General features: G+C 46.0%; 2 protein-coding genes across 2 annotated transcripts in view; both read left to right on the forward strand.

Annotated features, from left to right (window-relative positions):
* Window positions 1-26,276, forward strand: part of LOC149445436 (uncharacterized) — a 194,079-nt gene that overhangs the window by 91,367 nt on the left and 76,436 nt on the right. The window lies entirely within an intron of this gene.
* LOC149445437 (uncharacterized) lies at window positions 17,159-17,771 on the forward strand. Its single transcript, XM_089653820.1, has one exon. The coding sequence runs from the start codon at window positions 17,160-17,162 to the stop codon at window positions 17,769-17,771; it is 612 nt and encodes a 203-aa protein (XP_089509946.1). The 5' UTR covers window position 17,159.

Here is a 26,276-nt window from a genome sequence, read left to right on the forward strand (position 1 = left end):
TAACCATTTAGCCTCTGTGCAACATTCGACTAGAACATGAAATAAAACCCCCCAAAAATACATAGTACAAATGTTTATTGATCAAATACACATTCCACATTTATTTGGACAGCAACAAAAAGCTACATTCAATATCTTGGTGTGAAAAAAAAAAAGAAAAAAAAAAAAGCAGGATTGATGTTGCTAAAATAGAACGGTCCTGCTCATAAGAGCTTACAATCTAAAAGACTATACTTCTAATGAACTGTGCTTTCACAGGTTACAGCAGGAAACAGTTATTATCACTTGGGCTTATTCACAAAACAAGCTGCAGATCAAAATATCAATATAAAAATACATACGTGCCAAAATAAAAACACCTCCCACCTCCCCAAATCCCCCACATATACATTTCTCACCATGTTTGTCTGAAAACTGCATTTCATTCTAAATAAAGCAAACTTGGAAGAGCAGAGCAATGGACATGTGTTAGGATTACAATGCAAAGATAATAAACACAATCATTGTACAATAACACACAACACCTTAGAAGGAAGAACATGGAAAATATTTACAGCCCACATCAAAACACAGCATGAGTGTGGCCTGGGGGCAATTCACTACAATATCTCTTCCCCCCCAAACACAGCGTGAGTGTGGCCTGGGGCAATTCACCACAATATCTCTTCCTCCCCAAACCACCACAGACAAGGACATGCAGAAATAATGTGCCTGTACAAGGCTAAAATCAGCCACTACTGCATCTCTTTATATAAGGTAGGCCACACCCACCACTGTCATTCATTTGGTCAGAGAAAGTGTTTGCACCTGATGAATCCTCTTCCCACCTGCGTTAACCCTTGGTATACAGGCCCCACAAATCAGAGTCAGAAAGAAAGCCACAGTGACGTGTACCTGTGCAGCATACAACAGAACATTGAACAGGGATGTGAAAGGGAACCCTATTGGCAATATTTCTTGGCCCTATGGGCACAATTCACTCTAGATTATTGCATGAGTTAAGGCAGTCACATGACCACATCTCGCATGCAATACTGAAAATGTCAATTCACTTTTGCTAGTATGTGGCATTTCCCATAAATCGGAAAAACACTCAGGAAATCAAACATAAAAAGGCTTTACTCGACGGTCACATCTGAAAGGATTAAATGGAATATAACTGAATCCATTTTGTATACACTAATACAAGATGCTAGTTTAATATATATATATGAGATGTGTGCACACTAACAAAACTGTCTATGTCAGCTTCATGTAGAAATGAGTGTTTTTGCAAACCCTTACAAAAAAGCAGATAAGGTTTACTCTCACTTCTGGAAAGTTTTAACCACAAATTGGGTGTTAGGTCAGATTAAAGCCATGGTCTGGGCTTTAGAGGAGATATGGTATGATAGATAAAGCAGAAGAGTGAAAATGCAAACCTCATAGAAATAATTGTTGAGTTAAGGTAAAATAATGTACATGTATTTGATTGGATGGTCTGAGGGTGTGTTTGCCTAAAGACTACAGTATAATAACCCTGATGTTATGCCAATAAAACTGAAGTGTTTGCAATCGCAACTGAGGTGACTTGAGTGCATTCACTTTCCGAGATCTCGTAGCTGTGTCCAGGTGTGACCGTTGGTATCTTGAGGGGGCCCCCACGGAACAGGAAAAAGACCACCTACCTACTTTCAACATCAAAGCCGATTTAGAAATTGTGCGATGTACAGTGAAGATGCCGATTTCCTTGCGATTTGCAAAACATCTGACACAGATATCTATGCAAATCGGCACAAAAGTAGTACATGTACTACTATAGAAATCAGTGTAGGAAACGCACCCATGTGACTGCTCTAATAGCAGACAATAGGGTGTGACTTGGCATATGATTTGCAGGTCGCATGCCATGCAAATCACATGCCAAGCCGCATCCAGGGTGCACGATTTCAGGTGCGATTTGGGAATTGAAATTGTACCTGATATCCGATCTAATGAATGTGGATGTGAGTGTCTTAACGTAAGCGATTTGCTGCAGCACAATTTCAAAAGTAGTTCTTGTCTAACTTTTTCAGCATTTTGTAGCGATTTCACATATAGACTACAATAGAAATCGCAATACAAAACACAATTGAAAACACAATAACTCATTGGTAAATCTACAGAAAACACGGTGAAATTGCCAACAAAAAGCACAATTTTAAATCACATCTAGTGTGAACCAAGCAGGCAATTCAACAAAGGAAATAAATCTTTGAAGGCATGCGGTATCTGCATGCTCAGATAAGGGTCTGTTATGGATTTGGGAGGGGGGGACTCCATGCCATTATTTTATTAATTTTTTTTAATCCTTCTCTCTCGCTCACGCTTTTCTTGGTTTGACAAACCTTCTCAAAAGGGGTGGAGTGCAAACCAGCATTAACCAATCAATCATTATTCCAGGCCATTATCTCATCCCATCATTTGACATTCACATAAGGTGCTACTTTAAAGGTGTTTGAACAGACAAGGCCTCATTCTAATTCACATTCTAGGGAAAATTTAAACAGAAAGCAAAGATGCTGCCACCAGCACATGTATGTTAGGGTAGTCACACGGAGATGATCCAAATTCATTGCCATGGTTGGGATTCAAATCGACAACCCTAGCATTGTGAGACAGTAGGGCTAACCACTAATCCTTGGAGCTGTTGAACACTAATCCTGCCTGTATTTCTGTGGTGTGAATCAACCCTAAGTCCCTGGGAAAGGTCAGTGTAACTAGCCAGATATCTCCAATGTGACACAAATGTTGTGCTATGTTGCCAATTCAGATGTATGTTGGTTCTATGTATCCCAATACAAAGGATTACAATACTAATACAGGCGTACCTCGGTTTACCAACGCCTCGGTTAACAGAATTTTCGGTTTACGAATGAAATTCCATTGAAAATAATGCCTTGGTTTACACAATTGTTAATCATTTTTTTTGCAATACAAAGTGTATGTTGGCGCTGATTTTTAAATGCAAATGCAGCCGTTTTTTTTCTTCACTATAGTTCACAAGCTTAGAAGTCACTTTCCCCGAAGTTACAGAAAACTTTGTATCTTTTAATAAACTCAAAGTAAACATTGTTTCCTTTAGGGATATAAATTCCAAGAAAACTTTCTCTTTTAGCTGGGGGAAGTGACAGGTGAATTTCTGAGCTATAGTGAAGAAAAAAAAGGGAGAATTACATTTAAAAACCAGCACCATAATAAATAAAAAACGGCATGGGGTCCCCCCTCCCATCCACACCAAACCCTCCGGGGGTCCCCCCTCCCATCCACACCAAACCCTTAGGGTCTGGTATGGATTTTAAGTTGTAACTCCACACCAAAATTAAATAAAAAACAGCTTGGGGATCCCCCAATATCCATACCAGACCCTTGTCCGAGCATGCAGCCCGGCAGGTCAGGAAAGAGGGGGGGACGAGCGACCGCCCCCCCCCCTCCTGAACCATACCAGGCCACATGCCCTCAACATGGGGGGTGCTTTGGGGCAGGAAAGGATCCCCCCCAAAGTACCTTGTCCCCATGTTAATGGGGACAAGGGCCTCTTCCGTTAGTGGGATAATTGGTCAGCCGTTTTTCGGGATTTTGGCACATTTTGTTTATCAGTAAAGTTGGAAATTTTTTTTTCCAAATTTACTGATAAAAAAATGTGCCAAAATCCCGAAAAACGGCCGACCAATTAACTCACTAACGGCCCGAAAATCATTTGATTTTTTTTTCCGGCCTGCTTTAGATGGGTCTAAAATCGGTCGGAAAAAAAAATTGGCTGATTTTCGGGCCGTTAGTGGATTAATTGGTCAGCCATTTTTTTGGGATTTTGCCACTTTTTTTAATCGGTAAATTTGGATAAAAATTGGCCGATTTTAGCGGCAATGAACGGCAAATTGGCTGATCTTTTTACAGATAAAAAATCTGCGCATGAGCCATGACCTGCAAGAAAAAGAAGAAGAAAATGAAAAGAGGAATAAAAAAGAAGAAGAAAAAGAAAAATGCAGGCCATAGATGGGGTGAAAACTGGACATTTAAAAAAAAAATGAAAAATCGGTTGTTCAATGGGCCGACGTTACCACCAACGGTAAAAAAATTGTTTGATTTTCGCCCCATCTATGGCCGGCAAATATAATAGCGAAGTAATTACTTCTGTCCCTGCAGAGAGCTGCACTATTATATTTGTCATTAAAAAGTATAAAGGTTGCAACATTGTATCTATATGTATCCAAATAAAAACATCTATATCCAAAATGGATACAAATAGATACAATGTTGCATTCTCTATACTTTTTAATGTCAAATATAATAGCGGAGCTCTCTGCAGGGACAGAAGAATGTTTCAGCTGTCATCGGGGTTTCCCTCTGACAGCTGAATTTTAAATTATTTCCATGAATTAAATAAATAATAAAAAAACAGCGTGGGTCCCCCCTCCCATCCATACCAAGCCCTTCAGGGGTCCCCCCTCCTATCCATACCAAGCCCATCGGGTCTGGTATGGATGTTAAGAAGTAACTCCACGCCAAAAATTAAAAAAAAAACAGCGTGGAGTACCCCCTCAATATCCATACCAGACTCTTATCCGAGCATGCAGCCCGGCAGGTCAGGAAAGGGGGGGATGAGCGAGCACCCCCCACCTCCTGAACCATACCAGGCCACATGCCCTTAACATAGGGGGGTTTTTTGGGGCAGGGGGGCTCCCCCCCAAAGCACCTTGTCCCCATGTTGATGGGGACAAGGGCCTCCTCCCCACAACCCTGGCTGGTGGTTGTGGGGGTCTGCGGGTGGGGGGCTTATCAGAATCTGGGGGCCCCCAGATCCCGCCCCCCCTACGTGAATGAGTCTGTGGTACATGGTCCTGCTACTCATTCACAAAAAAACAAAGTGTGGTGTAAAAAAAAAACACAGTACAGGATCTTTGACAAGTCCTTTATTAAAACATTGTCCCCCGAAGTAGATCCAACGTCAATCACGGCGGCGGCAATCCAAAAAAAGAAAAAAAAAAGTTCCAGTCCCGTCGGAGGCTTCCAGTGTTCTGAAAAAAAGTCTCGCTGACAGCACTTAAATAGGTTAGGGGTGGGACCAGCTGGGGAAATCATCCGAGAAACCCCGCCCCATGTGACATCAATGACCCCGGAACTGTCACCCTGTCTCTCCACTGAGGCTAACTAGCTGTATGCAGAAGACAGTCTGACAGTTCTTATATAGGTAAGGGGTGGGGCCAGCCGGGGACAGCAAGCATGTGACATGGGGTGGGGTCACTTAGATGATGTCCCGGGACCAGAACTTTTTTCTTTTTTCGGTTCGCCGCGGCCGCGATGACGTTGGATCTACTTCTGGGGACATTGTTTTAATAAAGGACTTGTCAAAGACCCTGTACTGTGTTTTTTTTACACCACACTTTGTTTTTTTGTGAATGAGTCATGGGACCATGTACCGCAGACTCATTCACGTAGGGGGGGGGGGTGAGATCTGGGGCCCCCTTGTTAAAGGGGGCTTCCAGATTCTGATAATCCCCCCACCCGCAGGCCCCCACAACCACCGGCCAGGGTTGTGGGGGAAGAGGTCCTTGTCCCCATCAACATGGGGACAAGGTGCTTTGGGGGAGGAGCCCCCCTGCCCCAAAGCACCCTCCCATGTTGAGGGCATGTGGCCTGGTACGGTTCAGGAGGGAGGGGCTGCTTGCTCATCCCCCCCCTTTCCTGACCTGCCGGGCTGCATGCTCGGATAAGGGTCTGGTATGGATATTGAGGGGGTCCCCATACTGTTTTTTTTTTTTATTTCAGCGTGGAGTTCCCCCTTAATATCCATACCAGACCTTTATTTTACATTCAGCTGTCAAAATAAATATTATCTAGACCTTCGAAATAAGTAAAATCATTACAGAAATAATTATAAAGGAATAAGAAACAAAAATAGAATCACTAGAACTAAGGAAATCTAATTAGATTACATGAAGATATGCCGAGTGCTGTTTGTTAAGCACAGGAGACGCCACCGAGTGCCGGCTGTCAGAGGACTCCACACACAGGAGACGCCACCGAGTGCCGGCTGTCAGAGGACTCCACACACAGGAGACGTGACCGAGTGCCGGCTGTCAGAGGAATCCACACACAGGAGACCTGACCGAGTGCCGGCTGTCAGAGGACTCTACACACAGGAGATGCCACCGAGTGCCGGCTGTCAGAGGACTCCACACACAGGAGACGCGACCGAGTGCCGGCTGTCAGAGGACTCCACACACAGGAGACGCCACCGAGTGCCGGCTGTCAGAGACTCCACACACAGGAGACGTGACCGAGTTCCGGCTGTCAGAGGACTCCACACACAGGAGACGCGACCGAGTGCCGGCTGTCAGAGGACTCCACACACAGGAGACGCGACCGAGTGCCGGCTGTCAGAGAATCCACACACAGGAGACGCGACCGAGTGCCGGCTGTCAGAGGACTCCACACACAGGAGACGCGACCGAGTGCCGGCTGTCAGAGGACTCCACACACAGGAGACGTGACCGAGTGCCGGCTGTCAGAGGACTCCACACACAGGAGACTGACCGAGTGCCGGCTGTCAGAGGACTCCACACACAGGAGACGCCACCGAGTGCCGGCTGTCAGAGGACTCCACACACAGGAGACGTGACCGAGTGCGGCTGTCAGAGGACTCCACACACAGGAGACGTGACCGAGTTCCGACTGTCAGAGGACTCCACACACAGGAGACGCGACCGAGTGCCGGCTGTCAGAGGACTCCACACACAGGAGACGCGACCGAGTGCCGGCTGTCAGAGGACTCCACACACAGGAGACGCGACCGAGTGCCGGCTGTCAGAGGACTCCACACACAGGAGACGCGACCGAGTGCGGCTGTCAGAGGACTCCACACACAGGAGACGCGACCGAGTGCCGGCTGTCAGAGGACTCCACACACAGGAGACGCGACCGAGTGCCGGCTGTCAGAGGACTCCACACACAGGAGACGTGACCGAGTGCCGGCTGTCAGAGGACTCCACACACAGGAGACGTGACCGAGTGCCGGCTGTCAGAGGAATCCACACACAGGAGACGTGACCGAGTGCCGGCTGTCAGAGGACTCCACACACAGGAGACGTGACCGAGTGCCGGCTGTCAGAGGAATCCACACACAGGAGACGCGACCGAGTGCCGGCTGTCAGAGGACTCCACACACAGGAGACGTGACCGAGTGCCGGCTGTCAGAGGACTCCACACACAGGAGACGCCACCGAGTGCCGGCTGTCAGAGGACTCCACACACAGGAGACGTGACCGAGTGCCGACTGTCAGAGGACTCCACACACAGGAGACGCGACCGAGTGCCGGCTGTCAGAGGACTCCACACACAGGAGACGTGACCGAGTGCCGGCTGTCAGAGGACTCACACACAGGAGACGCGACCGAGTGCCGGCTGTCAGAGGACTCCACACACAGGAGACGTGACCGAGTGCCGGCTGTCAGAGGACTCCACACACAGGAGACGTGACCGAGTGCCGGCTGTCAGAGGAATCCACACACAGGAGACGCGACCGAGTGCCGGCTGTCAGAGGACTCCACACACAGGAGACGTGACCGAGTGCCGGCTGTCAGAGGACTCCACACACAGGAGACGCCACCGAGTGCCGGCTGTCAGAGGACTCCACACACAGGAGACGTGACCGAGTGCCGACTGTCAGAGGACTCCACACACAGGAGACGCCACCGAGTGCCGGCTGTCAGAGGACTCCACACACAGGAGACGTGACCGAGTGCCGGCTGTCAAAGGACTCCACACACAGGAGACACGACCGAGTGCCGGCTGTCAGAGGACTCCACACTCAGATTTACTATTGAGCAGTGGCTAAAAAGCAAGCGCCCACAGAGGACGTCTAAAATGTGTTCTGCGCATGCGCATTTGTATCGGCCAAAGACACTGCACGGGCGTCTAGTTTTTTACTGTGTTGATTTGCTTTAAAAAAACTATTTTTAACACATTCTTAATTTTTTTTTGAAATGGCAGATATTGTTTAAAGTGAAGTCCTGATATTTGACAAAGCAAATTTCTAAGTGAACGTCTCTGCAGTGATTTTTCATGGTGTTAGACATACCTCTTACCAAGTCTGCTTTGTGAGTCTGATTCCTGGCGTGTGTCTCGATAGTAAATTCGATTGGGTGTCTACTTATGGACGCTGCTCAATAGTAAATCTCGTTGCGGGATAAAAGTAGACAGTCGCTCGTAAAAATTAGACGTTCGCCCACGGATATGCGCCCAGGCACAATAGTAAATCAGGGCCTCAACGTCTCCTATGATTGTTTGGGATGCTTTGAAAGCATATATTAGAGGCACGTGTATCAAGGAAATTTCCAGAATGAAGACTAACTCCAGACAATGGGAGGTTGAGGCCGGCCAATCTGTAACTAAGGCAGGACAAGCCTATCTTAGCAATACCAACCCTGATACAGAGAGGTGGTACTTGCGGCACAACAGTTTTTGCGCACTGTCCAACTTCAGCATGCTGAAAATAAACATTTTTTCCTTCTCAAGCCTTGAGGAGGGGGAAAAGACGGGTCATATTTTCGCAATCATTGCAAAAGCTCAGTAATCATCTTCTCATATCTCTTCTTTAAAACTGCCCTCGTGTCCCCAGTGCAGGAAAGGAGGGGAAGGGGTGTCTTCAGAGGAGGAAAAGAGAGGAACGGAGTATCTTCAGTGGAGAGGGTGTCTTTAGTGGGGGAGAGGTGGGTGTTCTTAGTGGAGGATGAGAAGGGTTTTTTGGGTAAATGACACCAGATCAAAGTCCTCCTGAGAAGTTCCTAAAAAGACAACTGTCTTGTCTATGTAAAAAGATAGCTTTAGCTGAATCTTAGAAAGCACAGCTTATTATGCGGGGGGGGGGGGGGGGGGGTAGGAGGTAAACTGACCCCGGCTTTGTTTGTGGACAGGGAGGAGTTCAATGGTCTGTTTACACAAGTCCTAAACAAAAGCTCCATTGTTCTCCGAGTTTCATTTCTCCAGAAGGAAGAAGCTGTTCTGGCTGTACAGATCACACAGGTGGAGTCTACACTGCAGTCTGCATTGTCAGCCGAGCAGCTGAAGGAGTCCAACATCTAACCGTCTACTAATCAGGCGTACTCTTGGAGCACCACCTACACAAGACTCACCTCGTCCATCTAGACTGCTCACTAGAGCTTCTTCTACAGCCTCTGACCCATCACTTCCCTCCTCTGCTGGAGGCACTTTATTAGGATCTATAGAGGGACAACACCGGCCTCGTATTGTCCATCAGAATCAAGGAAACAGCAGAGATCCGGCCACAGGGGAGGTAGGAAACATCAACGCTGCAACAAGGGATCTCCCACTCATCCAACCATCCCAACAGATGATTCATCATCAACAGAAATAGACGGAATTCTCACCTTCTCCTCAGCTGGACTGACATCGGGGAAGATGGACCTTCTGGGGAAAGGTTGGGGCTTCAGCCCTAAAGGTATCATGAAGAAGTTTTTGTTGGCAGAAGACTTGTATAGATGTTTTAGGAATATTAGATTGAAGGGACATTATTCTTGGAGAGGTGATATTGAGGGATCATCTGTAGTCACACCACTGAGTAGGTCTCTCTGAGGTTTACAGACAAAATGGAAGTTTCCACCACCCACTACATATGCAGCAGCAGAAATGTTCCTTCATTTGGATGATAAAGATGGTGACGTATGACAGTCTATAATCAGGAACTCTGGGGTCATATCCTAATAATGGGACCATTGAGGAGAAAGGTGCATTGCCATCATTAGCAGCAAGGGGAGATATAACATTGAAGCCAGCTGATAAGGGGGGATGGGTGGTCATTATGGACACAGCATATGATGACAATGAGACACTGGAGAGTGCAAAGTCTGGTGCAGCTCTGCATGGGAACCAATCAGCTTCCAGGTTTTATGTCAAAGCTTTATTGAACAAGCTGAAGTCAGAACCTGATTGGCTCCCATGCACAGCTGCCCCAGATTTTGCACACTCCAGTTTTAGTAAATCAGCCCCATTGTGTCCATCTGAGATGGTTTGTGCCAGATCCCGGGTTGTGAGTTCCATTCAGTACAATGTCTTTGGGTTCTCTTGCTAGTTGACTGCCCCCTTGTTAGTTGAGGTGTTTGTAGTCATAGAGGTGTTGGGTCATGATGGAATGATGTTGTGTCAGGTGAATGGTAGGCTCTGACCTGGTTTTATCTGCCAGCTCTGTGTTGATTCGCTGAGTTTTCTATTGTTTGTTATGTCCATCCTTGGAATTAGGGAGGACAGTATGATGTTGGAGTGAGGACATTTTTGTTGTGCGGTCTCTGTTAGTTGTAATAGTTTATTCTCAGAGGCTTCCTTTTGTCCCTGGAGGATGTTTGGGTCGGTGTGTATGATATGTTTGGGTCTGTGTGTATGATGATATGTTTGGGTCTGTGTGTATGATGATATGTTTGGGTCGGTGTGTATGATGATATGTTTGGGTCGGTGTGTATGATGATATGTTTGGGTCGGTGTGTATGATGATATGTTTGGGTCGGTGTGTATGATGATACGTTTGGGTCGGTGTGTATGATGATATGTTTGGGTCGGTGTGTATGATGATACGTTTGGGTCGGTGTGTATGATGATATGTTTGGGTCGGTGTGTATGATGATATGTTTGGGTCGGTGTGTATGATGATATGTTTGGGTCGGTGTGTATGATGATATGTTTGGGTCGGTGTGTATGATGATATGTTTGGGTCGGTGTGTATGATGATATGTTTGGGGTTGGTGAAATACGGATCATTGATGACTCCCATCGTTTGTTCAGTTGTTGGACTTGAATTTTGTTGTCTCTTGTTCCTGGGAAGAGCCGTTTGGTGTTTAGATATTTCCCATTGGAGTCTATTATTAACAAAAAAATCCGGAGTTTGTTGGCTGTTCTTGTGGTTTGATGATTGTTTGTAGGGATGGGCTTCATGGTCGAGTTGAACCTAAGTTTGATTTGAACATGGGCCGTTCGTGTGTTCAGCAAACACAAAAAGTACGGGTGTTCAGTGGGCTGTTTGCCCACCGTGCCCCACAGTGCACTGCGCCCTGACAACGCATTGTGATTGGACAAAGCAATGCACCTAACCACAAGTCAGGTGTAATACTTTGACCAATAACAGTGTGTGGTGATGTCACAAGGGGGTGGGGTATATAAAAACTGTTGTCATGGCCCCAGCTGTCAGACAGCCAGGAGCCATTGTCTCAAGCGGAGCTTTTTTTCCCCCTTTTTTGGGTAGCGGTGGTGGCGGCATCGTGATTGATGTTGCATCTACTTTGGGGGACATTTTTTTTTAAATGTTTATTTTAATAAAGGACTGGTCAAAGATTTTGTCCTATCACTTTTTACACTACACTTTTTTTTGTGAATGGGTAGCAGTATCATATACCGCCAACTCCTTCACATAGGCGGGGGGCTGGGATCTTGGGGTCCCGTTGTTAAAGGGGGCTTTCAGATTCCAATAAGCCCCCAGGCTGCAGACCCCCACAACCACAGGACACGGATGTGGGAAAGAGGCCCTTGTCCCCATCAATATGTGGACAAGGTGCTTTGGGGGTCTCCCGACCCAAAGCACCCCCCCATGTTGAGGGCATGTGTCCTGGTATGGTTCAGGAAGGGGAGCACTCACCACCCCTTTCCTGACCTGCCGGGCTGCATACTCAGATAAGGGTCTGGTATGGATTTTGGGGGGCCCCCATGCCATTTTTAACCAATAGCCATCCGGCCAATAGCCGTTTGGTGGCCAGGAAAAGGCTGTAGATTTCCAGGTGGAAGCCATATGGTGTCCTCCCACACATGCACAGTTTTTGCACTTGCAGAGCACGCAGCGGTGCGATCTGTCACCGGCCATGTACCTCGAGGTGGTGGGGTCGGCCTGCTCCTATCACCGCTGAGCACCTTCCAGGTCCTCCCTAATCCTCCCTCCCTAACCTTCTCCTCCTTCGAGGCTCACTGCATCCGGCTCTTCACCCCCACCCCCCTAAGGATCGCAGTGATCTACAGGCCGCCCGGATCCATACCCCGCTTCCTGGATGACTTCGCTGCCTGGCTTCCCTTCTTCCTCTCCTCTGAGCTACCAACCATCATCCTCGGGGACTTCAATATCCCCATCAACGACAACAGCCTGGCTACTTCCCAACTCCTCCACCTAACCTCCTCCTTCGCGCTCACACAGCACACTCAATCCTCCACCCACATCATTGGGAACACCCTGGACCTCGTCTTCTCCCACCTCTGTACCCTCAACCAGTTCTCTAACACCCCCTTCCCTCTCTCCGACCACCACCTCCTCATGTTCTCCATCTCCCCTTCCCCTAACCCCCCCCCCCCCCCAGAGCGCCAAACCATCACCAGCCGCAACCTCCGCAACCTGAACCCGGCCCCCCTCCACTCAGCTGCCGACCGCTTACACGACAGCATCCTTCCACTGTCATGTCCTGACCTAGCCACTAACACGTACAACGACTCACTGTCAGCTGCCCTAGACTCTCTGGCACCCCTAACCACACGCTACATCAAACCCAGACCGCTCCAACCATGGCAGAACGACCACACTAAATGCCTCAAACGTCACAGTCGCGCGCTAGAGAGACTATGGCGCAAGACCAGGTCCCCCCGTTCATTCTCCCTCTACAAATCTGCCTTCCTCACTTACACCTCCTCCCTCCACGCCGCCAAGCAGGCTTACTTCTTAAACCTGATTAACACCCTCTCCTCCTGCCCTCGCCGACTCTTCTCCACCTTCAACTCCCTGCTCTCCCCCCCCCCCCCTCCTCCACTCAGTACCTCACTCACCGCCCACGAAATTGCCACTCATTTCCATAACAAAATTGATGCAATCCGTCAGGACATAGTCAACTCGCAATCTACCTCCCCACCTAGCCCCCCCCCCCTATCTCCCCCTCATCTCTTCCCTCCTCTGACCTCGCAACCGCACTGCCCCCCTCCACACCCAAGACCCCGCTTACCGTAACCCCACCAGCTCTGCACTCCTTCAGCCCTACTACCACTGAGGAAGTCACCAGGGTCTTCTCAGAAGCCCGCCTCACTACCTGCCCCCTGGACCCTATCCCCTCTCGACTCCTCCAGTCACCCCCCTCTTCCCTCATCTGCTCCCTCACCCACATCTTCAATCTCTCCCTCTCTACCGGCGTATTCCCCTCCCCCCTAAAGCATGCGCACATCACCCCCATACTCAAAAAGCCCTCCCTGGACCCCTCTGACCCAAACAACCTCAGACCCATCTCCCTGCTGCCACTCACTTCCAAACTCCTGGAGCGCTTAGTCTACAACCGCCTAAGCGCCCACCTAACTGACAACAACCTCCTTGATCCACTACAGTCCGGCTTCCGTCCCCTACACTCCACTGAAACCGCCCTCCTCAAAATCACCAACGACCTACTAACCGCCAAAGCCAAAGGTGACTACTCTGTCCTCCTCCTCCTGGACCTCTCCGCGGCCTTCGACACAGTTGACCACCCCCTCCTCCTTAATAAACTACTCTCCCTTGGCATCAGAGACACGGCTCTCTCCTGGTTCTCCTCGTACCTATCCCGACGCTCCTTCAGTGTCACCTACAATGGTGCCACCTCCCCCTCACTCCCCCTCTCTGTTGGGGTCCCCCAGGGCTCTGTCCTTGGACCCCTTCTCTTCTCCATCTACACCTCCTCCCTTGGCAAACTCATACACTCCCACGGCTTCAACTATCACCTCTATGCTGACGACACTCAAATTTACCTCTCCACCCCTCACCTCACCTCCACTTTCTCCGCCCGCATCACTCACCTCCTAAACGACATCTCTGACTGGATGTCGCTCCATTTCCTCAAACTCAACCTCTCCAAAACCGAGCTTCTCGTTTTCCCTCCTGCCCGTGCCCCCCCCCCATCCTATCCATCACTACTAACATCACCACCATCAATCCCGCCCCGCAAGCCAAAGTCCTTGGAGTCATTCTGGACTCTAACCTCTCCTTCCAACCTCATGTCAAATCACTCACAAACACGTGCAGACTCCACCTCCGCAATATCGCCAAAATACGCTCCTTCCTTACCCCAGACACCACTAAACTACTTGTACACTCCCTGATTATCTCACGCCTTGACTACTGCAACTCCCTCCTCACCGGCCTACCCCAGTGCAGGCTCTCCCTGCTTCAGACCATCCTCAACTCAGCGGCTAGACTCATCCACCTCACCAGCCGCTCCACCTCTGCCACCCCCCTCTGCCTCTCCCTCCACTGGCTCCCTATCGCCCAACGCATCAAATTCAAACTACTCACTCTGACCTACAAAGCCATTCACAACACTGCCCCTAACTACCTCACCAACCTGATTCCCAAGTACCACCGTACCCTTCGCTCTTCACAGGACCTCCTTCTATCTTGCTCCCTGGTCTCCTCCTCACACGCACGTCTGCAAGACTTCTCCAGGTCCTCCCCCATCCTCTGGAACTCACTACCCCAATCCATCAGACTGTCACCTTCCCTCCTCACCTTCAGGTGCTCCCTGAAAACCCACCTCTTCAGGGAAGCCTACCCCACCCTCACCTAACTGCTGCTCTCCTTCATTCCTCCTACCACTCCATCCCCCACAGCCACTTCCTCCTGTACCACTACCCCCTCCCTCCCAGATTGTAAGCTCGAAAGAGTAGGGCCCTATAACCCCTCGTGTGCTGTTTGTTGTTGCTGTAATGTTTCATGTATTGTCCCCCCCTCTATTGTACAGCGCTGAGCAAACCCTTTGGCGCTATATAAACTCAATGTAATGTAATGTAATAATGTGTACCAGCCCCCGTTGCTGATACCATGTGACCTGCTGTGACCAATCACAGCAGGTCACATGACAGTTGTATACAATGGATGGCTTCATTCATGCCATCCATTGTATACAAGTGTGTCTAGCTGTGAATGGTCACAGCGATCACATGCACATGTCATGTGATTATCTGTGGCCAAATCCCAGCTAAGCACAAAAAAAAACCATGAATGAATCGATGTCATTCAGGAAAATGCTTGCTTATAGCAAAGTAATTCTTTGCTATAAGCAAATTGTGTAAAAAAAAAAAATACTGATCACTTCCCCAAAGTAGTACAATGTTACTATGGTAACATTATACTACTTTGGACATAGTGAAATATAAAAAAAATATATAAAAAAAAAAAATTTAATAAAAAATTAAAAATAATAATAATAAAAAAAATATATATATATATTTTTAATACTGTCATCAGTCAGTGTCCCTGATCACTGCCATGCCAGTTATATGATGACGCTGCACTGCACTGGTGACAGTATATAAAACAAATAGTGAAAATAATTTTTTTTAATTTTTTAATTTTCCGAAAAATTCTGACAAAAAAATACAACTTCAAAAAACTCGCCATTCCTCTTATGAAGTACGTTGGACTGTTTACTCTGCAAAAAGGGGTCATTTGGGGGGATATCTGTACTGTCCTTACATTTGGGGGATATCTGTACTGTCCTGACATTTGGGGGATATCTGTACTGTCCTGACATTCTTGGACCTCAAGAAATTAGATTGGCTGCCAGTACTTCAGGATTGATCAATATTCAGATCTATACAATAGCTTGTAAACTCTATAACTTTCCTACAAACTAAAAAATACATCTTAATTTGGGTTATTTTCACCAAAGACATGTAGCAGAATACATCTCGGCCTAAATTTATGGAGAACAATTATTTATTTGTCTTTGATTCTCTTTCCTGATTGTTGAGCTCCATTTGTATTTTTGGTGTCATTATCTCTTCCCTCAGTTGAGGGTTTTCTTGGTGTAATTGTTACATTTTAGACTGAATTTCTAGGATAGACCTGTGGGGGTATTTTTAGTGTTTTTAGCTCTTCTCTCAGCTGCTCATTTACATTTTCTCACCTGTCTCAGTGCAGCTGCAGCATCCCCTCATCCTCACCTCCCTTGGTCTCAGCATTCAGCAGACTCTGGTAATTGAGTCAACTCCTCCTCTGGTCCTCCTCCAGACCCTGCACTTTCTGCTTTCCAGCTCTGCCCCCAAAGGAGGTGCACGGTGATGTTAGGGTGGGTGTGGGGTTCTTGGCATCTGATGTAATGGGGGTGAGGTGCTCTGGAGATCTAGTCTTACAGTTACAACTGGCCCTTTGAGGACAACCATAATGCTGACACAGCCTGCGATGATATATAAGATATATTTAATAATGATCATTAAAAATAAAAAACAACTTTAGCCCTTTATATAGAATTCTGATTTTTATTTTTTTTGTACAGGTGGAGTGATGAGCCATGTTTTTGGTCATGCTGGTCTTCGTGAATACAACTCAGTCACATGGTAAACCAAACATCTGGGTGTCTTAATTGACTGAAAGTTTTTATTGCAGTTCACTGGAGGAGTCACACAGGACATACGTCATATCTGTGTTCTAAATGTCATAAGTGCTTTGGGTCCTCTTCAACACTGATCCAACCTCAGAGGACAACATGAGAAAAGTCATTTCAGTGCTCTGGAAGTGACAATTGCTTTACAGTAAAGTCCAACCCATGTATACATAAGAGGAGTCATTTCAAGCTATTTCTTGTTTGGAACGTGACAAAGATTTTACAATGGAGGCAAAACATAGCACACACCAGAAGGTTCACACTGGAGGGAAGCCATATCAGTGTTCTGAGTGTGACAAAGCTTTTACATGGAAGTCACATCTTATCATACACCAGAGGATCCACACTGGAGAGAAGTCATATCAGTGTTCTGAATGTGACAAAGCTTTTACAAAGAGGTCACATCTTATCAGACACAAGAGGATTCACACTGGAGAGAAGCCATATCAGTGTTCTGAATGTGACAAAGCTTTTACAAGGAAGTCACATCTTATCAGACACCAGAAGGTTCACACTGTAGAGAACTCATATCAGTGTTCTGAATGTGACAAAGCTTTTACATGGAAGTCAGATCTTATCACACACCAGAGGATCCACACTGGGGAGAAGCCATATCAGTGTTCTGAGTGTGACAAAGCTTTTACACGGAAGTCAAATCTTTTCATACACCAGAGGATTCACACTGGAGAGAAGTCATATCAGTGTTCTGAATGTGACAAAGCTTTTACACAGAAGTCACATCTTATCATACACCGGAGGATGCACACTGGAGAGAAGCCATATCAATGTTCTGAATGTGACAAAGCTTTTACACAGAAGTCATATCTTATCATACACCAGAGGGTTCACACTGGAGAGAAGCCATATCAGTGTTCTGAATGTGACAAAACTTTTACATGGAAGTCATATCTTATCATACACCAAAGGGTTCACACTGGAGAGAAGCCATATCAGTGTTCTGAATGTGACAAAGCTTTTACACATAAATCAGATCTTATCACACACCAGAGGATCCACACTGGAGAGAAACCACATCAGTGTTCTGAATGTGATAAAACTTTTACACAGAAGTCAGTTCTCATAGCACACCAGAGGATTCACACTGGAGAGAAGCCATATCATTGTTCTGAATGTGATAAAACTTTTAAATGGAGAGAAAACCTTGTCATACATGAGAGGGTTCATACTGGAGAGAAGCCATATCAATGTTCAGAATGTGGCAAAGCTTTTACAGGTAATGCCGGGCTAATCTGTCACCAGAGGATTCACAAGCTTGAGGTGCATAGAGGAAACTCCAGAAGAAGGGGCAATATTAAAAAAGTTGCAGCTGTCCCATTAGGTTTACAGGCCCAATGTCTTCCCACAAACTAGGGAAGACATGATGCTACTTAAAAAAAAAACTTTGAACAAACAGGACTCTAATGATCGGATTCATTGGGTTTAGTGATTATGTCCATCAGAAACACACCTAGAAGGCCTGTGAATATTTCACCTTTGGACATTTCTTCAGATAAGCAGCAATGACTGAACTGTTTTCCTCATCATTCTCATCTTTATCCTTTTTTATGGAGCATTGACTGAACATGTAATGCATTTTCATCATTCACTAACTGAGCTATGTTCCCATGTGTTTTCTTCATTGCCAGAATCTGACCAACCAATACATGACCAACATTGCCTCAGTACCAGAGTCTAGGATGGGTCCAATGGCTTCTTGCCACGCCTCTGAAACCTCATTAGGAGAGTCCATTCCAGGTTCTTTTGAGAATTGATACATCATAAGCTAGGCTTGAGGGCTCCAGCTAAGCCCACCTTGTCCACACCTCCCATTACATGTTCCACCTCCTCTCCCATGATCAATGCCTCCTTTCCATGTTCCATCTCCTCTCATGGATGACATCTTTGCAGGCAGGTCTGTAGCTGAGATACCAGCCAGATAGAGGTCTCTGTTTGGTTAGAGAGTAACTTCTTAAGCTGGTGTAGGCCTTCCAACACTGAGTTAATGCTGTTTTAGGGGACATATTCAACAGTATCACCTAATCCCAGCTGGCCACTTATGTTTCATCTTGTTTTCTCAAAAGGGATTCTATCAGGTGAAGATTGGATGTCCTTGTTATCTTTTTTTTTTTTGTCCAGCTATTGCTCATCTCCATAAACTATTCACACGGTACAACTGCAAGAGATCTGAACTTACAAAGTGCTAAGTGTGCGGTCATATTCCTACCACTTCTTCTGGGAGACTGAAATTCCTCTTATTGGGGTTCACCTTAATGACTCTGAATGAACGGGTCCCTTTTTGGGGCAAAGTGTGCAAAGAGCACTAATTATTCCTGGAAATGCTAAGACATCGACACTAAAGTGTAACAATGGGCAAAATCAATAATTACATAAATGGTGCAATCTGTCATTAGCATAAACGTTTTATGTTTTTCCAAGTCTCCCCTTGTAATAGTTTTATTACCTGTTGACCCTCTCAGTAGATCTGATTTTTTCTGCTTCCTGTAGAAGGCCAAGCTATTTGGCAAAAATGAAAGTTAGGGGGGTTGGGAAACACCATATAACACTGCTGGGGGTGCTTACAACTGTCATCTTCCATTCATATGGTGGGTTGAACCTTATAGAAATCCTGTTGCTGTAACTGCTGTAGAAGCATTAGCTGGAGTTGGACTTTACTTGTTGTGTGTCTTACTTATAATCTAAGACTTCCCTGTACAGGGTGACAACGCTGCTGTGTAATGTTCCTGCAGAATGATCAGGGTTGTCACCCTGTTACAGAAGGTGGGAAATAACAGATCTACAGACAGGACCAACAACTGATACAACTATGTTGCAGAGGGAACTCTGGAAATGCTAATGACAGATTGCATTACACATTCAGTTAGCAGACTTCCTGTTGTTGGTCTGATGTTTGAATTGTGTTCTGATATTTACTGTCCTGCTGTAAAAGGTGTAAATGATTGCCCACATGTTTCCTGTATAGCAGGGACTACAAACTCATATCAGGAATAGTAGGATGGGTACTTTCCCAAGGGGGTCAACTTTTTGGATTTGGAAGAAACATTTTACATGGTTTCTGAAATTCCATTAATGACACTGACAAGGGGAGTCTTACTTGCTGCTCTAACAATAGGAGAGTCAATCACAGGCCAGTAACATTTCATGATTTCTTTCCATTAATGACACCAACAAAGAGAGTCTCACTTACTTCACTAACAATAGGAGAGCCAATCACAGGCCAGTAACATTTCATGGTTTCTTTCCATTAATGACACCAACAAAGAGAGTCTCACTTACTTCACTAACAATAGGAGAGCGAATCACAGGCAGTAACATTTCATGGTTTCTCAATGTAATTGCAGAATGTTTAATCCCCATTGGTCCAATGGATTCCTAGTCCTTCCAGATAACATTTGCTTCTTGTGTGGAAGGAGCACCCTAAAATGTCTTCCCTTCAATTCCACCCATAGCTGTACTTTAGGTTATGTTGCCCCTCCCCCCCATATCTGTAAGGGAAAGCCTCAATTTCTCCCAATACTCCCCTGGCCTTCCAGTGAGAAGAAACATTTTCTCTGGATTGGAGATGCTTTATGCAGTGAGCCCTTCATAGACGGGATGGGGAATCTAAGATAAGTAAGATGAACCGATGTACTGGAGTCATGGATCAGGTAACCAATGACACCATTGATGTTATAGCAGATCTGACAGCAGAAGTGGCTCCACCACCTAAGGTGGTGTCACAGAACTGCATGGCAGCTGACTATCTCTTGGCAGACCAAGGTGGAGTCTACAAATGGTGTCAGATGGAGAGTGTTGTACGTTTATATTAGATAATGAGGATCTCAGAAGGGGATATCTACACAAGGTAAAGGAGTTCCAACAGGAACCTGGGTGGGAGGAGGTGGGATCCAATGTTTTGGGTGGGTTTAGTTGGAACCTGGTTGAGTAATATGGTGGGTTTGCTTCTTAAGCCATTATTTTCTACCATAGTTTTGATTTTGAAATGTTATATATTGCTGTATTTTCTTTCACTGCCAGAGTTTATTTTGCTTTTGTTTTTAGTTAAATTCACATTTTAGGCCATATGATTAGTTAAACCCCCAAACATTTCTTTTATTATCTGAAAGCAGAGACTGGAGAATATAATGGTGGTAGTTGCCATTTTTCATGTCACAGAATATTAGTACAGCTGTTTATCAAATACATATTTTCTGTAAAAAACACTAAAGATAATGTTAGTGCACAAAGAACACAATATATGACCCAATTTGTTTGGTGAAATATAAAATATGGGGTTGGCATCAAGTATATAGATACCAAACATGTCAAACTTTACAAATTGTGTGTACTTGTGAAATGGTGACAAACTTCAGAACCAAAAATTGTTCAAAGGTGACGCTTTAAGAGCCTTTATAGGTTATCAGTTCAGATAGTTATCCGTGAACGATGGCCTCAGAATGATTGTTCTCACTCTCACTTGTGCAATGATATGTAAAATGTGTCGTGTGATTTGTTTTGTGGGTTTTTATTTTTATAGTGTTACTTTAATTTTTTTCAGCTCTTTTTTCAGTCTCTTTAAAGAGACATCAGAACATTACTAGAACCCTAATGTCACCTCTGTACCCCAAGAAAGATGGTCAAGCACAGATCATGCCTAATCAGCTCCTTCCCAAACCATAGTGACTGGAGAATGACAGCGCTGAACCCAGAAATGACATAATCTCCCACCTCCCACATTCATTCACTGAAGGGGAGATCAGAGATCAGATGTTTGCTGATCTCCTTCTGCCCTCACCACTGACACCCACCATGCCTGTCTTGGGCTTGCAGGAGGGACAGTTGAGCCCGGTATACATGGTGGGGGGAGGACCTTCAGTGCGGCTGAATCACTTCCACCAGAAATCTGACAGTTGGCCTAACAAATGTAGACAACCCCCGGGTGCTGTAGCTATAAGGCCGTGCTGCTGCTGATGGAAACCTTACATTGGCCGGAGAGAAAGGGTTCCACTAATGTACATCTGCTAAATCCGTATCTGAGTAGACCATAGAAGCAGCATTAGAAAGAAATGTGAGCATGGCTTCAGTCAGGCGATGGTCCTGGTGGTCCTGGTCTTGTTCTCCATCAGGTCCTCTCACCTTGTAGATGGTGACATGGACTTGTGTGGGAATGAGCAGGAGGGGCTCCGGGTTCTCTTGTACCCAATCAGCTTGTTATGGATAAAAGATGAAAGTGTCTTCTGGGAATTTACAGGGATTTGGATGTTTACAGGGTCACATAAGTGGGCGGGGCTGGTATTAATGAGGGGTGTGGCTTGTGTTAATGAGTTTCTTAGCATAGATGATATAAATGGTATAAATAGATCCTTGAAATGTAACCGATTTATCTCTTTCCTTCTGTTGTTAAAGTGTCACATATATATGATTAATAAAGTTGAATTATAATTTCATCGCACAATACCGTGGTCTGGGTTCTTCTACAACACATCCCCCCAAATATGTCCTCTTCCAGTTATAGGGGTCTGGTGGAATGGGACACCAGCTGATGGTATCTCTTAGACCCCTTGTACATGGGGGGTCCAGCCCTTGTGGGTGCAATGCTGGCATTATAATACACCTGGTAGGCACAGGTACAGCGTCCAGCCCCGCTGCCTGCAGCCTGTCAAAGTCTACACTACAGCTGGACGGGGCTCAATGCTGCACCACGTTTACCTCGTGTTTAGGGCGCTCCGTGTTCAGGGAGAAATGACCGCCATCCTGATCAGACAAAGCATAAAGAAGATGTAGGCCGTGCAGTCTGTTTTCTACTGTAGGGGGCACCCAACCAGGGGGACATCCCAGCCTGGAGAGGAAGTCGGGGGGCACTTGGTTTCTCTGTGGTTTCCCAGTTCCTGGAGACTGTGTGGAATGAAGGGGTCCATGGAGTCCTGGAGACATTTTTAATTTTTTTGTTTACATGTTTTAAAAACCATTTATACCTTAAAATTACTTAAAACACCCAAATATTATATATATTTCTTCACAACAGCAGACACACTAGAGGATACATTTTAGTAGTTCTGATGTTTTATGAGTTTTATTATTTTACACAATATTAGTGCAATGATTTATGAAAGGTACAATTTCAGTTAAAAATACAGTAAAGTTAATTTCTGGGACATAAATGTAATTTATTATCTAAGGTTTCAGTAAAATATAAAAGATACATTTCCCCGCACTGAATATAATGGGATCCCACATAACAGTCGCTGTTCATATTCAGAACTCCTTTCTTACAATGGGATCTTGTGTCCGGATAAAATCTTTTATAGATCCCTTGTGACATTGTGTTCTCATTGTAAAATCCTAGATTTGTAAATCTGTCGCTGATATTTATAATGGTTTTGTCCAGAAAAAGAATGGAGTGATGTGGATAGATGGAAACATGTATAGATGAAAGATTGGTCTGTTGACTCCCCAGAGCTCCTTTCCATGAGAGATGTTTGTCCTCCCCCAGAACTGAACAATGGTACGTTCCTGAATGGCCAGGCTGCTGGTTTGTTGAATCCAGAGTCTACATACAAGATGCCTCCACAGTGTACATTGATGGGGCTGGGAAGGCTGGTACATGTTGTTCATTTGCTCCGGGTGCAGGAGATTGGACAGAATCCCATTGTTGCCGGGTGTCCTCGCTTTCCTCAATTCTGTACTCACTTCATTTACAAAAGCAAACTATGTGAGTGGAGAAGGTGATTGTATCCGGCTGGAGCTCAGACCTGACAGGGACTCGGGATTTTGGGCCTCTTACGTCTAAGACAAATATAGTCTGAGTTGGAGAGAAGATAAAATATCATTTCTTCTCAGAGACATTCTGAGGGGTTTTCCACAATTTGTAATTGCTGACAATTCTTTTGTGGACATTCAGCTGTCAGTGGGGAAACCTGCCGACAGATGAGGAGTCATCGGTTAGGGGTGTGACCGCCTGATTTCCAGCCAATCATTAACAACCAGATATATTTCACACAGAATTCAGATCAGTCCATCTATTATCAACAGATGAGAATTCTAGAGAATTCAGAGAAAGCTCCACCCTCATTCATTCTCCACCAATCATGGATCTCACTCCAGTTACACAGTCATCGTGGGCATGATTTCCTTGACATCCATCATTGGTGTCAGTGAGATAAAATAAGCCCCATTGTTGGTGTCAGTGAGAACAAAGTGTACACCCAGCCCAGCATTGGTGGTCAGTGGTGGTACTTACCTGATCCCACCCTCCCACTACATCTCTGCTGATGTCACAATTATACTTTCACTATAGGAAAGGAGATGCCGGCTCCCAGCAGTCGGGTATAATTGCAGTGCCTGGTGATGGAACCCAGAGAGTGTTCCGCTGTCATCACCTCACTGTCACTCTGAAGAGTCCTGGAACCTGCCAGACATGGACATGAACACTTGGAAACAACAAGATTCAAACTTTAAGACATTTCTTGGAGCTGCAATTCCTCTGAGCTCCACCACGTGATCTCCCTTCTACCCAGAGAGGAAGTGATGTCAGGTACAGACAGGAAGTGATGTCAGGTACAGACAAGAAGTGATGTCAGGTACAGACAGGAAGTGATGTCAAGTACAGATGGTAAGAGACGTCAGGTAGACAGGAAGTGATGTCAGGTATAGACTGGAAGTCATGTCAGGTATAGACAGGAAGTCATGTCAGGTATAGACAGGAAGTGATGTCAGGTACAGACAGGATGCTCTGGGTGAGAGGTGAGTCAATTGGAAGTAGAGATAAGACATTGCTGTGTCTCACAGCAGACAGAAGATGTCAGTAATGAGGCTCCACCTGATGCTGGCTGCTGGGAATGTATATAATCCCCCCCATAGTTTTCATCAGTGCCTCAGAGTTCTTCCTGTGAGCCGCTTCCCTGCTGGATCCTGCGTCCTGTATCTTGTATACTTTCCCCTGATTCTGGTTTTCTTGCATCCTGTTCCCCCATCTCTGCTCCCCTGATTCCCAGTCCCAGTCCTACCCGGTGTATGTCAGCTTCCCTCCATTGTACACAATGTATTATAGTCAGGTTGTTGGGTTGGTTATTTGCTGTCACTTTTGCTTTGTTTATGATCTGTGGGTGTCGGAGGGTGTCGTGTCCATTAGTAAACTCCACTTAAAGCGATTGTAAAGGCAACATTTTTTTTCTTTTAAAACAAACATGTCATACTTACTGCTGTGTGTGATGGGTTTGTACAGAGCAGCCTGGATCCTCCTCTTCTTGGGTTCCCCACATGCGCTCCTGGTATCTTCTCCTGTTGAGTGCCCCCACAACAAGCAGCTTGTTATGGGGGCATCCAAGCAGGCTCGGGAGCGAGTCGCTGCTCTGTGTCTCCACAGAGTCCCCTCTCCCTCCTCATTGGCTGTGATTGACAGCAGCAGGAGCCAATGGCCCCTGCTCTTGTCTCAGCCAATGAGGAGGGAGAGTCCCCAGACTGCCAAGGATCTTGTGCACATTGCTGGATCAGGATGGGGCTCAGGTGAGTATTGGGGGGGCTGCTGTACAGAGAAGGGTATTTACCTTCATATATAGAATGCATGGAGGTAACAAACCTCCTGACTTTACACCCCCTGTAATCACACTCCTCCTACTCATCTTATTCCACATTTCTTAGGCATAGCCCACCGATCTGGTCATCCCGGCTGTCGCTGGATACCTGCATTCCTTACAAGGGTTTATATTCCTCACCAGTGTACTCTGTATACCGGGCTGTATACCACAAAATCCTGACCATTGTACTATGCATGCTGGGCAGTATATGACATACTCCTGACCACTGCGCTCTGCACACAGGCCTAAGATATACTCCTGACCACTGCGCTCTGTACACAGGCCTAAGATATACTCCTGACCACTGCGCTCTGTACACAGGACTGTATATGATATACTCCTGACCACTGCACTCTGTACACAGGCCTAAGATATAATCCTGACCACTGCACTCTGTACACAGGGCTGTATATGATATACTCCTGACCACTGCACTCTGTACACAGGGCTGTATATGACATACTCCTGACCACTGCGCTCTGTACACAGGCCTAAGATATAATCCTGACCAGTGCACTCTGTACTCAGGGCTGTATATGATATACTCCTGACCACTGCACTCTGTACACAGGGCAGTATATGACATACTCCTGACCATTGCACTCAACACAGAGGCCTAAGATATACTCCTGACCACTGCACTCTGTATATGGACCTAACATATAAGTATATGACATGTTCCTGACCACTGCACTCTGAACACAGGGCGGTATATGATATACTCCTGACCATTGCACTCGACACAGAGGCCTAAGATATACTCCTGACCACTGTACTCTGTACACAGAGCTGCTTATGATATACTTCTGAACACTGCACTCTATACACAGGGCATGTATAGGACATGTTCCTGACCACTGCACTCTGTAATCAGGCCTAAGATATACTCCTGACCACTGTACTCTGTACGCAGGCCTAAGATATAACCCTGACCACTGCACTCTATACACAGGGCTGTATATGACATACTCCTGACCACTGCAATCTGTACACAGGGCTGTATATGACATACTCCTGACCACTGCACTCTATACACAAGGCTGTATATGACATACTCCTGACCACTGCACTCTATACACAGGGCTGTATATGACATGTTCCTGACCACTGCACTCTATACACAGGGATGTATATGACATACTCCTGACCACTGCACTCTATACACAGGGCTGTATATGACATACTCCTGACCACTGCACTCTATACACAGGGCTGTATATGACATACTCCTGACCACTGCACTCTGTACACAGGGCTGTATAGGACATGTTCCTGACCACTGCACTCTATACACAGGGCTGTA

Source organism: Staurois parvus, unplaced genomic scaffold (assembly GCF_062004578.1).
Source record: "Staurois parvus isolate SC_StPar_1 unplaced genomic scaffold, SC_StPar_1.0 ptg000721l, whole genome shotgun sequence".
Lineage (NCBI taxonomy): Eukaryota > Metazoa > Chordata > Amphibia > Anura > Ranidae > Staurois > Staurois parvus.

What these genes read in the sequence shown, in the direction of transcription:
- LOC149445437 (XM_089653820.1), top strand. Translation starts at nt 17,160, where the DNA reads ATGCACACTGGAGAGAAGCCATATCAATGTTCTGAATGTGACAAAGCT.